The sequence below is a fragment of the Poecilia mexicana genome, unplaced genomic scaffold (assembly GCF_051168715.1).
Source record: "Poecilia mexicana isolate PSO_F unplaced genomic scaffold, ASM5116871v1 scaffold_9, whole genome shotgun sequence".
Taxonomy (NCBI): domain Eukaryota; kingdom Metazoa; phylum Chordata; class Actinopteri; order Cyprinodontiformes; family Poeciliidae; genus Poecilia; species Poecilia mexicana.
The window spans coordinates 33,746,875-33,763,801 of NW_028263378.1; the positions used below are offsets into that span (position 1 = coordinate 33,746,875).

General features: G+C 38.7%; 1 protein-coding gene across 2 annotated transcripts in view; it reads left to right on the top strand.

Annotated features, from left to right (window-relative positions):
* The first annotated feature begins 1,081 nt into the window (after nt 1–1,081).
* The window catches only part of npdc1b (neural proliferation, differentiation and control, 1b), a 36,359-nt gene continuing 20,513 nt past the window's right edge, over nt 1,082–16,927 (top strand). For both annotated transcript variants that reach the window (XM_088009184.1, XM_088009185.1), the window contains exon 1: nt 1,082–1,596. In XM_088009184.1, coding sequence (XP_087865310.1) covers nt 1,527–1,596 — 70 coding nt within the window. In that variant the 5' untranslated portion in view covers nt 1,082–1,526. The remainder of the gene's footprint in view (nt 1,597–16,927) is intronic.

The following is a 16,927-nucleotide window of genomic DNA, read 5'->3' on the forward strand; positions in this document are numbered from 1 at the left end:
TTAAATTGACATAAAGCCTGATATGCAAAGTGGTTCAGAACTTCTGCATCCTCTTAGATCAAAGCGCAGATTTTAAGAATAAAACACTTATAGAATATACCTGAGCATTTTCAATATAAACACATTCATTCTAAACATTTTCTAATTAATGTTATGCTAGTTTTGATTACATTTAACTAACTGATATTACGTTTAGCCTAGGTTAGAGACTCCATGTAGTTGTTAATATAAAATTGCAATTATTGTTAATATTATGTTGTTAGTTTGTTTGTCCTTAAGTTTTAGTGTCTCTCTGAAGGAGATGACTTGAGATGTCTCCTTGCTGCTGCTCATTTGAGACATGGCCTGTGTGCCAAAGTTAATTTATGTCATGGTTCCTCCATAATAACGGACATTCTTTTCTGCAGGCCCTCTAAGATTTTATCCAAAGGACTCTTGCTTAATCCACTATTTTCACATGTCGTAAGATTTAACTGTATTAAGCACTAAGAATATTTATTTTCCTCAACAACACAAACACACACATATAAATAGAGAGAGAGAAAAAAAGAGAGAGAAAGAGAGAGAGAGAGAAATTAAAATTAAGCAGGGCATTTAACTTTACCAGACTTTGTCTTTTTCTACTGCAACTTGTCAGCTCATTTTGTGCCTCATCAATCCAGACTATTTGAATACTTTCAAAGTGTTTTTGAGTCAATAGGTCACATGACCTAGAAGCTAATGAAGAAAAATACAGAATTTTGACTAAAAAAATTATAAAAAATAAAAAATGTGTTAAAATGCAATAAAATTTGTGTGCCTCATCTATACAGACTGGTATTATAATTTCACACTGGTTTTGAGTCTATAGGGCACACGACTTGGAAGCAATTGAAAACATATTATTTAATATTAAAATTGTTTCAAATATTGAATATGATTTTAAAATTTAATAGAGGATAGTGTGTCTTATGTAAAAACATGAATTATCACTTTTTTGTATCAGTTAGTCAAAAGGCAAAGCATTTATTAACATTTGTTTGACAGGAGTGTTTGGTTCGGACATTTGTTGACGGTCCCTAAGTGAACCTCCGAGCGCTTGAGGAATGGAGCGGTGGAGAACGGCTGGCCGACATTAGCGTTCATAAATCGGATCAACCTTGAGCTAAACGCTGCTTACTCCGCGGAGCGCGAATATCGAATATCCAACTTGAAACTAACTTCACTGCGGTGCTGGAAGTGGAGGAGGAAGCAGCGTCTTTGCGTCACACGCTTCTGATCTTTTACTCGAGCTCAGTGGCAGCAGAAGAAGAGTCGAGAGGATCAGATAGATCCACAACTCAACAGACCCGCTCCGATCTGCTCTTTGCTCCTCAGCTTGACAGAGGTTCTCTCCTCCCGTAGGCGCCAGGGGATGGAGGAATGATCCAGACCGACTTCTCACCGCAAGATCTTCCTTTTCTTTTCCCTCCTTCTCCTTCTCTACCTCCGCCTGTTCTGTTGTTCGATCCTCGCGCGCCGCGTCCGCCGCTGGAGCTGTGGCCTGGATGCGGACTCCGATGCTCGGCAGAACTGCGGCGTTTGCGGCCCTGTTGGCCCTCAGTGCCTGCTTAACAGGTAAGGAAGAGCCGCCGGGGCTGCTGGGTGGTGTCAAGATGTAGGTGAGATATCCTGAGAGCTTTCTGAATGCTGCTATGCTGCTGTAGATTGCTGAGGTCAGTGTGTCCGTTACACTGATATGGCTCTATCATATTTGGGTACTATCTTCAGTCTACAGTTGGCTACACTTTAGCTGCTGGCTTTCATTCCTGTCCAGCTGATCAGCATTGAATAAAGTCTATATTCTCTTGTTTTATTTTGTTTTTTGACAAAAAAGTGAAAATACCATGTTAAGTTGTTTTCCTTGTCCTTTAGTGTGGCAGTTAGCTGTTCCTCACACAAATAAAGCAGAAATTGGTCCACATATTTGTTTTTCATGTTCATCCACTAGATTAAAGGAGTAGTCTGTAGCCAAATCAACCTAAACACAGTTGACGACTTCATCAAATTATTCAGAAATTGCTCTTGGTTTCTTAGTTTTGGGGGAGATAATTGAGCTGTGTGATTTAAGTATGATAGAGTTCCTGCTAGGAATGAGAAGGGAACAGAGGAGGAGATGTTTTCATCATGTGTTGCAGGACCTGCTTAGGGCTCTGTTATCAATTGGAGGTGGGGGGTTTGACCATCATCTGGCTGCTCTCTGGAACACATTCCTGTGTCAACTGAAGAGCTTGAGTGTGATATCACCATGTTTTGTAATGGAGACTGGGTATTTCTTTTCAAGGCCTCTTTAGTGGTAGGTTTGTGGGTTTTCCTTCAAGTATTTTGTGGTAGTATTGTGATAATAATGACAATAAAAAGGTTTATTTCTTCTTTACAGTCTTTTTTAAGGTAACTGAATGGTTCTTACTGTTTTTTTGCGTGTCCTGTTTAACAGTGTGGACATCGATGCCTGTTGCGACCCGGCTCGTTGAGCCGTAACAAAAAACAGGGAGACACGGACTTCAACAATAATTACGCTCTTTATTAAGCACCAAACATAAAAGAAAAATAAGCAGGCGGCCCCTGTGGCCAATGGCATTACCCAAAAGCAGATGGTGCAAACAGGGAATCCTGCAAAAGAAAAGAAAAACAAAGCAAAGTCGGGGTGGGCAGACAATACAGGCAAGAGCCAGCCTGAAAAGCGGAGCTGGGCGGAGAAGTCAGCTCAGCCCCAAGTGAGCTCCACCAGAACCCCCTGACAAATGAGCACGTCTCTTATATAGCCAGGAAACGCGAAGCCCAAGCGGAACATGGATGACACTACTTCCAGTATGCCTTGAAAATAAAGAACAATTAATGTAAAGGGATAAACCCCCTCATGTAAAGTGGAGGGATCGTCACAATGCCTAATTCACGAGACAAGATTTTTATTCCAATTTCTGTCTCAATTTCCCCCTTCTGAGAATTTGAAGGACGGGGAGGCTCTTAAGATAATTGCAAGAGATATTCTGCCATGTGTTGTTGTGTTGAGGGGGATATAGTCCACTCAAAGGGTCATTGGAACCACTGCAGTCTAAAATCGGGATATTCAACATGTTGGATTGTCTTAGCCAAGTGAATGAAATGTATAGCCAATCAGAAACTGAGCCTGGAAAATACATAATACTGCATAGCAAAAAAAAAAAAAAAACTAACAAAAAAACCCCATCAACTATCTAAAATATGGAGATGAGCATAACTTATCTCCTCGCCAATTAGGGCTGGGCTATGAATCGAGCATACTCGATGTATCGCGATATTTTCAATTTACGATAGTTAAAATGGCATATTGCAGCTATCGAGTATAAATTGTCGTTCAAATAATAAGCGTTTGCCGTCAAATTCACTGAGTATAGTTTATCCGACACTCTATGAATGCATCACTAGTCCCTCCCCCCTCCCAACCTGAAAATGTTCTACCAATCACGCTGCAAGGAGAAAACAAACAACATGGTGATGGCAAGAGTTTGAGCTGTGAATGAGACAGTAACTGAAGAGGAATCAGATGAACTAGTCTAGTTCCAAAGAGAAACGGCGCTCGATCAATAATTTGGCAGTGGTTTGGATTTTATATGGAGGATGTCGAACAAAATGAAGTAATTTGCAAGACATGTTATAAAACTATTGCCACAAAAGGCTGTGCCACAAATTTATTTCGCCCCCTAATCAGACTATTCTTTTACACGCTGTTCATAGCCGCGCTGCCGCGGCAGAACTGGTCCGTTAAAGTGAAACCTGGAGATGTAGGTAGGATTCATTAGAGTTAAGCCATGGGGAAAATAACTCAAAACTACTTATTCTTTTTTTTCTCGCTCTCGTGTCGGCTTTACGATACACATAGACTTGTTGTCGTTGCCATAACAACTGACAACAACTCAACTTTTTGTATCAGGATTCGGCACCAAGAACACTCAAACTTTACCCCCTCTAGAACAAGAACATTCAGTTCGTTAGTTTTATGCTTTTAGACTTGATGTGTATTTTGCTTTTATTAAGTAATCACTGTTGTAGATTAGCCACCGCTGCTATTAGCCAAACTAACACAGCGGTGGTTGATTAGCTAATTTAAACACCTGCTTTACTGATGATCTGTCAGTTTGTGTGTAGGTCGCTTTTTGTATTTTTAAACTGAGCCAAAAGGGTTGCCACCTTTCAGAAATTAAAATAAGGGATGCTCCCCTCGGCGCGGGGGACTCTCATGGGGTGGGATGTCCACTGCAGTGATAGACAATATTTTATGGCGGTGTTTTTTGTCTTTAAAACGTGATCTGTAGAGCAGTCATTCATACATAGTTGGTTAGAGTATCCCAAAATTGAACTCCAATCACAGTAGCATACCTTAAAAACACATTTAATTAAGCAAGTGTAAAAAGTATTTGATAAACTACTCAAGTATTGAGTAGTTTATCAAATTAGTTTATCAATATGATCAAGTATTGATCATAACACCTGATTTAATATTCAAAATGTGTCCTCAGACAGCCAAAAGTATAAAAGTTATGTGAACATACTTGTACTGTAAAGAATATTACTAAAATATTTATAGAAATAAGGAGTTAGGTTTGGAGGCTGGTTCTAGACCAAGTTTAACACAGTGGCCAGGGTAGTCAGTGTTTTTTCATGGCAACACTTGAAAAAGAATGGGGGAAAAAACACACAAAAAACAGGCAGATGGAAAGTGTGATCCTATACAGCAGTTAAGAGTGCAGCACTATAATTTTTAATTCGTTGTTAAAGTAAAATTGTGAAGGTTAAAAAAAAAGTGATCCACCACTGAGTATTAACATAAGACATTTATTTAGAATAACTTCTTTGGTACCCCATTGGCCCCCATCTAGAACTGCCCAAGGTTGCAGGTCTATATCTGGTCCATTAATGACCACTGAACAATGAATCCATAAAATATATCAACATTTCAAAATTAAACCTACAGGAAGCCCTAACAAACCTTTTAAAGTAGGAAATATTTAAGTATTTAGTGTTAATCTATTTGTATGATTTGTTCTTTAAATGACAATTTGTATTATTTTGGCTGATATTATACATTAAATAAGCAAATAATCAAACCAGTAAAAGCATAATAAGAAACTTACTCATAGCAAAATGTTCTGTACCATATCAGCCTCAGGAGATCATTGATGGATGAAGAGATGTTGATGTCTGGTTCTTTAGGTTATGACGGGTCTCCAGTTCCTCTCCTGATCCATTCATACAGCAGGACACTGTGCCACGATGGACACACACACACACACACACACACACACACACACACACACACACACACACACACACACACACAGATATATATATATAAATTGTCTGTGTTCATCCTCACTAACATTATTCAGCCTAGGATTTGCGTCTTCAATCACACGTCTTGTATCTTTATGACAGGTTTTACTTCTAAGGGCGGTGGAGTATCGGGACGAGGACGTTTCAAAAAGACGCAGGTTGACAGCAGCTCACCGCGACTGCATAGTGTCCGTTTCTAGGCAATCGTGACAACAGCGTCGGTCCATAACATTCTGGGGTCCTGTGTAGCTCCCATCACGACAATTTAGCCTGGTCACAGGTTCAAGCCCAACCTGATGACCTTTGCTTCATATCTTCCCCCTCTCTCATTACCCATTTTCTTGTCAGAGTACTCTCAAATAAAGGCCACTAGAGCCAATAAAACCTTTAAAACAAATAATGATCACTGCTCTTCTGAAACATAATATCCAATTAAATTCTTGATTAATATGGGTTGTTGTTATGTTGTATATTGTTTTAAGATCTTATTCAATGTGCCCTTTTTTAACTTTGAGCCCCTGACCCTCAAAAGGTCTCTGCATGGCCCTGACAGGTGTTATATTCATTTCCTAGCGAGAACAGCATTATGAAAAGGTGATGAATTTAAATATTTATTTGGCTTGACTCACGATTGTCCTTTATACCTAAAGTCACTGATTGTTTCTGCTAAATGTTTCCCCCTTTTAGTTTGTAAAAGAGTTGTTACACAACTGATTCTGCCAATTCTTGATTATGCAGATTAGTTCACAATGTAGTCAGAGTAAAACTTTTTTTTACATCAAGAATTTTGAAAGAAATTAGTTGTCATGAAATTCAGCTTAAGCTCCATCAGATTGGAATAACCTGCCTCTCTCACTTACATCTACCACATCTGTTCAGAAATTGTCTATGCTTACTGATTTTAAACAACTTGCACCAGCTTTCAATACTCACAAAGGCTAATTTATTTTGGACTTATGAATTTATATGTACAGGTTTATTGTGACAAACCTATCTCCCTGAACTGGCTAGATTAGGGAGAAGCATCAAGTATGCGTGGTTGTGAGAGTGTGTGTGGATTTTCTGTGCTTAAATGTTTTGTGTTATATTTTGAATTTACTCATAATTGTGATTTGTGCTATTGTTTATTATATTTGTTTTCCAATGATGCCCTTGAAAATGAGACCTCAAACTGTTATCGTTGAAATACACCAATTTAAATGAGCTCTGAAATACGTAATAGATAGCTAAGACTATGAGTCAAGTCACATGCAGAGTAAAAACAAAAACAATGATGCTTGTTTTGACTAAAATACAGCAGAGCAAATTTCTGTCTTACAGCTGACCAAAAACGACACAAAGCACAGCTCAGCTCTGTCTGGAGAGGAGAAAGCTGCTGAAGGGAAATTTAACTGCTGATCAATATGTCTGCTTTTGTTTTATAAAACCTATGTTGTATTTTTACTTGTGTCACATTGGCATTTCCTTCTTTTGTCTCCTATGTGCTCAGACTTTATTTTTTTCCTTCACTGTTTAGAAATATATTCTTAACTAGACATGGTAGATATTCTCCATTCTAAATTTTCAGATATCATTGATTCTATCGCCCCCATTACAGCAAAGGTCGTGTCTTGGAGAAATGCACAAACAGATAGATCTGCTAGATAACTTTTCCATAGGGCCGAACGTAAATGGTGTAAAACTCAACTTCACGTTTATTATGAAATCTACAAAGACAGACTGCGTAGCCATCACTCAACACTAACACATGCAAGGGAAACGTTCTTTGCAGATGTCATTCAGTTTTTACTGCTAAAAACAATCTTCAATGATTAATTTTGTAATTGACAGGGCCCCAATTTTTTTTTACATTTCTATGAACAAAAAATAAATAAATTGTGGAGGGCCCCCTGTTGTTCTTTGTAGATGTCATAAGTAAAAACATCAACAAGACTAGACCTTTATTTGCAACAGTTGACAGGCTCACAAACCTCCAGTGATGTTACCACTTGCAGTTCAATCTAATGCAGCCTGCAACCAATTTGCCAGCTTTTTTGAAGAGAAAAAAAAAATAAAAAATTACAAGTTTAAACTACAAACCCACACTAAATCCAGCACCAATGCCATGTCCAAACATAAAAATGCAGGAAAAAATGACCCAGTTTCAACTACTGCCCCTTTTCCACTGGCTCTACTTCATCAGCTCGGGTTGGCCCGGTTTGACATGGTGTGAGCGCGTTTCCACAGGCCCGGTGTTTTGACTATATGTGCTACCTAGTCATATTTTCCTACTGTAGCACAGATAGATAACTATGTCTATCTGTCAGTGCTATGCATCCAAAACTGCTAACATCATGTTTACAAAATGAAAACTACAACAGGTTGTGTTAATGTTAAATTTATTGGATAACATTATTTGAGTGACGGGACTGAAGTGGAATCTAAAGAGTTATGCTTGTTATATACACGACAAAACCACAAGTAAATGATTTCCTTCATCAGAATATCCTATCCGTTTAAGGTAATGCAAGGTTAGACTCCCTGTCTCTAAGAATGAGTAGGGTGGGGGGGAAATCGACTTCTTTTGGGGGCAAAATGATTGTACGTAGCTGGACATAGACAACAACATTGGTAGCCTACAGGCTACTTGTTAAGCTTAAAGTGACGTATTGTGATATTAGCTAGTCATCTTTTAGCTAACTGAAGTGCATCCAGCAGCTTTACTCAACTCAGTCGGTTAGTTTGGGGGCAAAACTGTGAAAAATTCTTTGTGTTTTTCTGGTTTGCTGCCATGATTCTAACACACCTGTGTAGCTCCGCCCAGCAGCAGCAGGTCTCCTTCACAGGTGGAAACCCAGCGCAAGCGTCGTAGCGCTCATGTTGCGTTTAAAGGCGGCTCGGAAAAACAGGTTACAACATGTTAGGAACGGATTAAACTGTTTCAACTGCTGATAAAAGTGACAGAGGACACAGATATGGGACGTGTGGAAGTCCCTACTGTATCAAATTGACATAGGAATAACAGAGAGTTGGCCATTCTAAGGTAAAAACCGAGCGCATACAGCGTTCATGTTTTTTTTGTTTTGTTTTGTTTTTTTCCATCCATCCAGATGGCTTCCCGCACCTCCCCTGCAATGGCACCCCACCCTTCCCTAGGGGGCGCGCCCCACAGTTTGGGAACCTCTGGCCTAAGGACACATGGTGGGGGGCACAAAGTTGGCTAATGAAGACATGCTACCAGTGTGGAGGATGCCACCAGAGAAAGAAGTCCCTGTTTGACCAAAGAGAAAGAAGAAGATGAAATTTTCCCCAAGAAAATTAGGTAAGTCGTTTTTGAGTTAATATTTTCACCATGTGAAGTGAGGTGGGATGGGCCAGATAAGTGTGGAAGGGGGAGCAGGAATCAACATTCACCAGTTGAGTCAATAAGTTCTGTTTTAGACAACTAAAAACTGGTGTTAGATCTATTTATTTATTAATAAGCTTCTTGCAAACAACCATAAGTCAGAGTATCTGATTAGAAATAATTTTGAATGCTCATTAAGTGAAAAGATACACTCATGTGCCTAAAACTATACATTAAATGATGCATTCTGAATAACAAGCTGTCTGAAATTCTGCCACACAAATATTTGATCAGAATAATTTTGTTCAGCTTTAGTTATTATGCTACTTGTATTAAGAAATAATTGTATTGCACTTCAACCAGTCATGTTAACTAGACATTTGTCTGCCAGTCTACCATTCTGACAGTGTGCAGCAAGGGACATTTTTAGAATGGTATTTAAATAAATGCTGAATTATGATTACATTGTTTTTTGTTCTTTTTTTAAGTGACCACAGTGAATTGAGTCATCACCCACTATGAGAATGTCCAGAAGAGATTCACCAAGTTTGAATTCATGAAAAGGCTTTCACCATGATTGACTATTACAAGAACAGCTATAATTTCTGAGCATTTCTGGACACCTTCAAAGAGCTGCTTCCAGGAAATGAAGACAAGAGGATCTCCTGTTTTCAGAGCATTACAGGAAGACTATAACGAAGGAGATGGCTGACATAATCAAAGCAACAAAAAAAAGTTAGGACTGTTCAAAGAACCTATTTTCCTAAGTTAAAGAATAAGCAATTCTGTTGTAGTTTTTCAATCAGTCTTTCAGAGTAACAATATACTGACCAGATGTTAAACCCTCTGTTATCTTAGAACAAGTTATCTTTAGTTTTATTCCAATGTACAAAGGGTTTGTTCTACAGCTATGATGGTAGTTATCAGTAGTCCAGTGTTTCACTTCACTTGAGGTAAGATTTAATATCAGTGACTCTGTTAATATAGCACTTGACACTGTAATGACAATTATATATTTATAACTGTTGCTACTTGTTTCACTTTACTTGAGGTAAGAGTTAATACAAAAGACACTTAATGACATATTCATAACTGGTGCTATTTGTTCCACTTTAGTTGATGTAAAAGAAATTGTTAATGAGTCTGTTATTAAATCATTTGACTGTGTAATAAAGCTTAGTGAAATCTTTATTGCTTGTCATATTTGTTTCACTTTATTTCAGGGAGTGGACATATTAATCACTGTTTTGTTAAAGCTTTTGCTAATGTAATAATGAAGTCATTATAACTACTATTATGACTAATTTATGTCAGATCATGATTTCTTGGTTAATGTCAAGTTGTCATAACGAAGATATTTTGAATAATGTTAACTTTGTATTAAAAGTGTCATGATTTACTGAATGACACTTTATGACAACAGTCATAAATATTCATGAAGACTTCATGTTCATGACAGGTGTTATGTCATGTTTATGATGGTGTCATGTCAGTATTATTCACACCCCTTCAAATAAAGTGTTACCAGTAATTTTATTTATATAGCACATTTTCAGCAACAAGGCAATTCAAAGTGCTTTACGTGAGTTAAAAGGAAATACAAACAAAATAACAAAACAAAGGAAAGAAAACTAATTTAATGTTATTCTAAAGTATGTAAACTAAGTGCTCCTGTTCAGGGTTGCTAATTCCATTTCTAAATAGTGAGTACTCTACAGTTTCTGATAACATAAGCTAAAGAGTGACTAATCTAAATCCTTTTCTGGGTTAAAAGTAATAGAAACTAAGCAATGACTGTTCCTGTTAAGTATTTCTGGATTCCAAGTTCGTAGTTATTCTAATTCTAATTCTAATTCCATTTCTGGGCTGTATAATGATCTAAATAGTGCGTACTCAACAATTTCTGATATTACTAAAACTAAAATAATCATCTTCTGGGTTAAATAGGGAGTACTCCACCGTTTCTATAACAAAAAAGAGGAAAGGACACATTAGGGGAGATGGCAACATTCAGACAAAACAAAGGGCAAAACAAAGACACGAGTGAAGGCGGTGATGTCAAAGGGCCATGGAACCACGTTGCTCAGCCTCCCGACAGAAGTCCGATAAAGGTGTTGTCATCAAGGCATGATGACCTTAGGAGCGCTCAGCTCCACAGCTCCATAGATACAGGAGGAGGTGAGGAGGGAAGAGCATTGTGTTTACATATCTTCAAGGAGATTAGAAATATGCAGCCCTTCCAAGGCCACATGGGGAAAGCCAATTCAGATACAGAATGTCTTAGGTCGGGAAGATTATAAATTTCAATCTTCCCTAAAGTCTCTCCAATACATCTCAGTTCCCAATCATCCAAATTAGTTTGGTCGTTCCACTGAACCGAAACTAGCAACTTCTCCAAGATCGATTCCATTCAGTTAGTGAGTTTTAGAGTCCTCATCTCTGTCCACACCAACAGTCTGAGTGTTTGCTAGTTCGGCCAAGTTTGTCACAAATTTGTCGATAATCCAGGAATCTACAAGCTCCAAACAGCAGAAATCCTGTTATCATGAATAAATCCAGGGTGAATCCCGCTGGGTTTGTCCCTGCAGGACAAGAGGCTCTCTTGTGCCCAGACTTCTTGTCAAAAATTTGATCAATTGCATTGAGAGATCGGTTGACCAGATCCATAATTTGTAGATCTGGAAGATGTGCAGAAAAAGGCTCCAAAAATATAGAAAAAGACAGAAGAAAAACAGAGCAAGCAGAGAAGGCATGGGTAGGGAAGGAGCAGAGGAAAAAAGCGTCCGCCTTCATCGAGAGCAAGAGAGATGAAAAGCTATTGCAGATGTATGCACGAATCCTTTTATTAGAATATCCTACATTTTTAAAAATATTACAAAGTGTTTGTTAAACACAGGGGAAACAGGTTTTTATTGAAATTAAATTAAACACAAACATCTACAAATACCAATCACTGCAACTCTTTTTTGCGTATTAATCCATTGTATGAGAGTCTTTTTCAGATGCAGCGCACAATGTGTCCACCAAATTATAGATATGATTAATATACACTAAAATTACACCGCTATTACACTGCTTCAATCCCACATCTTGCTACCAACATCTATTTAGCAAGATTTAATGAAAAAAAAGAGTGTAATTAAACTAAAATACTTCAAAATATAGGGACAAATAGCCCACAAAAACAACGTATTTTGTCCTGATTAACCGCCAAACAATGAGTTGTTTACAATAATGACATTGCAGACGGAAAACTGACATTTATATTTACAAGCTGCCTGTCACGTAAACTAAAAACGTGAAGTAATACAGCATCCAGTGGAAACGCTCGCAAAGCAAGCTGAGTAGAACCGAGCTGAGCGTGGAAAAGGGGCATACTTAACACTAAAAGCCTAGGAGAAATTTTAAATCAATTAAGCTCCAGTTCCTGCTGTCTTGATGTCCTACCCACATATTTCTTTAAGAAGTTCCTGCCTGTCATTAATGATCTGATCCAAATAGTAAACTCTTTGCTCTCATCAGGTGTTTTCCCCCAGGCTTTGACAACAGCATTTATCAAACCATTGATAAAAAAGAGCAATCTGGACAAATCAGTACTACAGAATCACAGGCTGACCTCTGACCTCCCATTCATCAGCAAAGTTATTGAAAAAGCTGCTTTAACAGTTAAATGGCTTCCTAATGATAACCAACCGCTTTCACTCCTTCCAGTCTGGTTTCTGATCTCACCACAGCACAGAGACTGGCCTAATCAAAGTGTTCAATGATATCCATATAAACACAGATGGTGGGAGAACCACAGTGCTGGTTCTGTTAGACCTCAGTGCAGCTTTTGACCCTGTTGACCACGACATATTACTGAATCAACTGGAGAGTTGGGTCGGACTCTCTGGTCCAGAACTCAACCCAATTGTTACATAAACAACAGGGATTTCTTTGTTTCAATTGGAAACAGCTTCTCATCAAAGAGGTCAGAGGTCACATGTGGTGTACCCCATGGTTCAGTCATAGGACCCCTCTTATTCAATATTTATATGCTCCCACTAGATCAGGTTGTAACAGGAAATTAGATCAGCTACCATAAGCAGTCGGCCTTCTATCACCTGAAGAATATCTCCAGGACTAGAGGACTAATGTCTCAGCATCTAGAGAAACTCATCCATGTTTATCTTTAGTCACATTGATTCCTCCAGCAGCATCTTCACAGGTCTGACTGAAAACATCAATCATCCAGCTGCAGCTGATCCAGAACGCTGCTGCTGCTGTTCTGACTAAAACCAAGAAGATAGAAAACATCACCCCAGTTTTAAAGTCCTTCACTGACACCCTGTAGCTCAGAGAACAGACTTTAAAATACTGTTAGTTTGTAAATCATTAAAGATCTGCTGCTGTTGTATCAACCTTCCAGACCCCTCAGGTTCTGGTTCTGCTCTGCATCCCCAGAACCAGAACCAAACATGGAGAAGCAGCATTCAGCTTCTATGCACCACAAATCTGGAACAAACTTCCAGAAAACTGTGAAACAGCTGAAACACTGAGTTCCTTTACATCTCAACTAAAAACCCACCTTAGTTGCTTTTGAGAATAATCGTGAAACATTAATCAGTAATCTGATGTGTAACGATGGCAAATGTAATGCTTCAATTGTTGACTGTGTGTTCTATGACTTTGTATTTTTGTGCTTTTATGATGTAAATCAGTTTGAAATGCCTTGTTGCTGAAAGGTGCTATACAAATAACATTTGATTTTATTTTATTCAGTCTAGGAGCTCGTCTTCCTCTCTTCATGGCTCAGAGAAACAGGGTATTACCTTGTCTTCTGTTTGCCAACGTCCTGCGGTAAAGCTTTTCATAGATTAGTGCATTCAGTTCACTTTTCATCAAAAAGCTGAGTGTCTGATGTTTCAAAGCTTGACAGTTATACACTTTCAGCTGCAACACATGCAGCAACTATTTTTTAAACGCTTTTTTGTCTCAGGCTGTCTTCATTTGAGAGTGATTAGAAATTAATGTAGATAATGAGAGAGGAGGAAGACATAAGGCAAAGGTCGCCAGGCCGGAACTCAAACCTATGATGTCTGGATTTAGGACTAAGGTCTTTATACTTGGGGTATGCTTTTACCCTTGTGCCACCACAGCACCCCAACATGCAGCAACTCTAACATCTATTTTCCTGCAGTGTATTTGTGAAGAGCAGTTAAATGAGAGTTGTTCTCATGCCTGCCTTTTAATGTGAAACTCCAGCTTGAGAAACCATCCAAGATTTGTGTACAACCCCTGGCAAAAAGTATGGAATCACCAGTGTTGGATGAGCAGTCATTCAGACATTTCATGCTGTAAAACAAACTCAGATCAAAAACATGATACAATATTAAGGTCGTTCCAAAGTGCAACTTGTTGGCTTTCAGGAACACTCAAAGAAATGAAGAGAAAATATTGTGGAAGTCAGTGAATGATACTTTTATTGACCAAACACAGGGAAATAAATATGGAATCACTCAATTCTGAGGAAAAAAGTATGGAATCATGAAAAACGCATAAACAAAAGACCATTCAAAATACATCACTAGTATTTAGTTGCACCACCTTTGGCTTTTATAACAGCTTTCAGTCTTTGAGGCATGGACTTGATGAGTGACAAACAGTATTCTGCATCAATTTGGTGCCAACTCTCTTTGATAGCAGTTGCCAGATCAGCTTTGCTGGTTGGACCCTTCTTGTGGACCATTTTTTTCAATCTCCACCACAGGTTTTCAATTGGGTTGAGATCTGGACTATTTGCAGGCCATGACATCGACTGAATGTGTCTTTCTTCAAGGAATGCCTTCACTGTTTTTGCCCGATGGCACGATGCATTGTCATCTTGGAAAATTATTTCATCATCACCAAACATCTGTTCAATTGAAGGGATGAGAAAACTGTCCAAAATGTCAATGTAAACTTGTGCATTGATAGAAGAATTAACCACAGTCATCTCCCCAGTGCCTTTGCCTGACATGCAGCCCCATATCATCAAGGACTGTGGAAATTTGGTTGTTTTCTTCAGGCAGGCCTCTTCATAAATCTCACTGGAACGGCACCAAACAAAAGTTCCAGCATCATCACCTTGTCCAATGCAGATTCTTGACTCATCACTGAAGACAACTTTCATCCAGTCATCCACAGTCCATGATTGCCTCTCCTTAGCCCATTGGAGTCTCGTTCTTTTATGTTTAGGTGTCAATGCTGGTTTTCGTTTAGCTTTCCTGTATTGAAATCCCATCTCCTTTAGGCGATTTCTTACGGTTCGGTCACATACATTGACTCCAACTTCCTCCCATTTATGCTTCATCTGTTTAGTTGTACTTTTTCGGTTTTCAAGACAAATGACCTTTAGTTGTTTGTCTTGACGCTTTGATGTCTTTCTTGGTCTACCAGTACGCTTGGCTTTAACAACCATTCCATGCTGTTTGTATTTGGTCCATATCTTGGATACAGCTGACTGTGAACAGCCCACATCTTTAGCAACCATGCGTGACGGGTTACCTTCTTCAAGAAGTTTCACAATCCTCTCTTTTGTTTCAAGGGACATTTCTCTTGTTGGAGCCATGGTTCTCACCACTCCACTTCGTCCAGCAGCCCTCCAAGGTGTCATGACTGCAGGTGTTTTGAACTGCACACTAACGGGCACATCTAATCTGGGGCAGGTGTCCATTTAGGGAAAGGAAATAGACTGGGTGTGTCCTTTTTTTTCTACCTCCAATTTGAGTGATTCCACACTTTTTTTCCTCAGAATTGAGTGATTCCATATTTATTTCCCTGTGTTTGGTCAATAAAAGTATCATTCACTGACTTCCACAATATTTTCTCTTCATTTCTTTGAGTGTTCCTGAAAGCCAACAAGTTGCACTTTGGAACGACCTTAATATTGTATCATGTTTTTGATCTGAGTTTGTTTTACAGCATGAAATGTCTGAATGAGTGCTCATCCAAGACTGGTGATTCCATACTTTTTGCCAGGGGTTGTATTCTTGCAGTGAGTCACCTCCCTCTGATGATGTCACTGCCCTCAGTTGCCATGGCGGTTGTCATGGCAACCCATGTCCAGGTTTCCTGTGGAGCTGGGAGTGATATTAATGAGGAAGCTAAAGGAAAGGGGTTAATATTGATAGCAGACTGAAAATGATGTTGCTGCAGTATGATGAGCACCTCCAGAACCTGTTCAGTCCACTTCAACCTCACACCTCTGCTGTGAGTCACACCAAACAAGTTCTATAAAAACAAAACAGCATGTTAGGAATGCACAGAAAAATCGGTTAGCCGATAAATTGACCTGATTCTCTTAATTTTGGGAGATCTTTGATCAGCCAACACTTGCATATAAAGTCGATTTTATTCAACAAACCTATCTACCTTGGCAAAAGTCTGAAAATCAACCACTGTCTTTTATTGGTCTGCTGTGAGAGTCTGACTGACAAACCCGCTTGCAGTTAACAGTCGCCTCACTGTTGCCAACTCAGCAACTTTCTTGTTATATTTAGAAAAATTTCAGACAAAAAAAAAGTATCGCCTGAAATCAGAATCAGCAGGTGTTAAGAAGCAATACGTTTTTCTTTAATGGTTTGAATTCTAGAGTGTGTAAATGAACCTTTGTGTGAAATGTTTATCTTGTGGGTGAGTCCTTGTAGCTGCCATCTTAGGACCCTGCTAAGGAGGAGGCCCGCCTCAAACCCAGCTCTTTTATCCACCATATTCCTAGCCCCCATGAGGCTTTGCATGATTTATTGGCGCATCTTAAATCACGCTTTAACCAAATTAATAACAGGTTAAAGCCCTGTGATTAATTTGTTTACATGTTAGCAACTTGCTAACCAGCTTTCGTGGGAACACCAGCTATCATGGCTTTAACCCTTGTGTCTACTAGTGATGGGTAGATGAGGTGTCATGTATCGTTTCGACCCATATCAAAACTGTGTCGATACTGTGTCACTCAATACTGACACCTGCTGGACATTAAAAATTCCTACAGGCAACGTAGTGATTTGATGACCTAGTCCATGCAATATTGAATATTATATATTGTATTATGTCATATCTTCAGTTAAATTTAAAATATATTGATATACAGTCAATAAATAATGTGAATATGAACCATAAAGTGAAAATTTAAGTGAATGTGTTTGGAATGAGGATGCTTGTGGACAGTTTTTTTTTCCTCCACAGATTTTCATTTAAAAAAAAGTTTTTACAACATTTTGAAATGTAGCTTTTTTTTATGCTTTTTTGACAAAA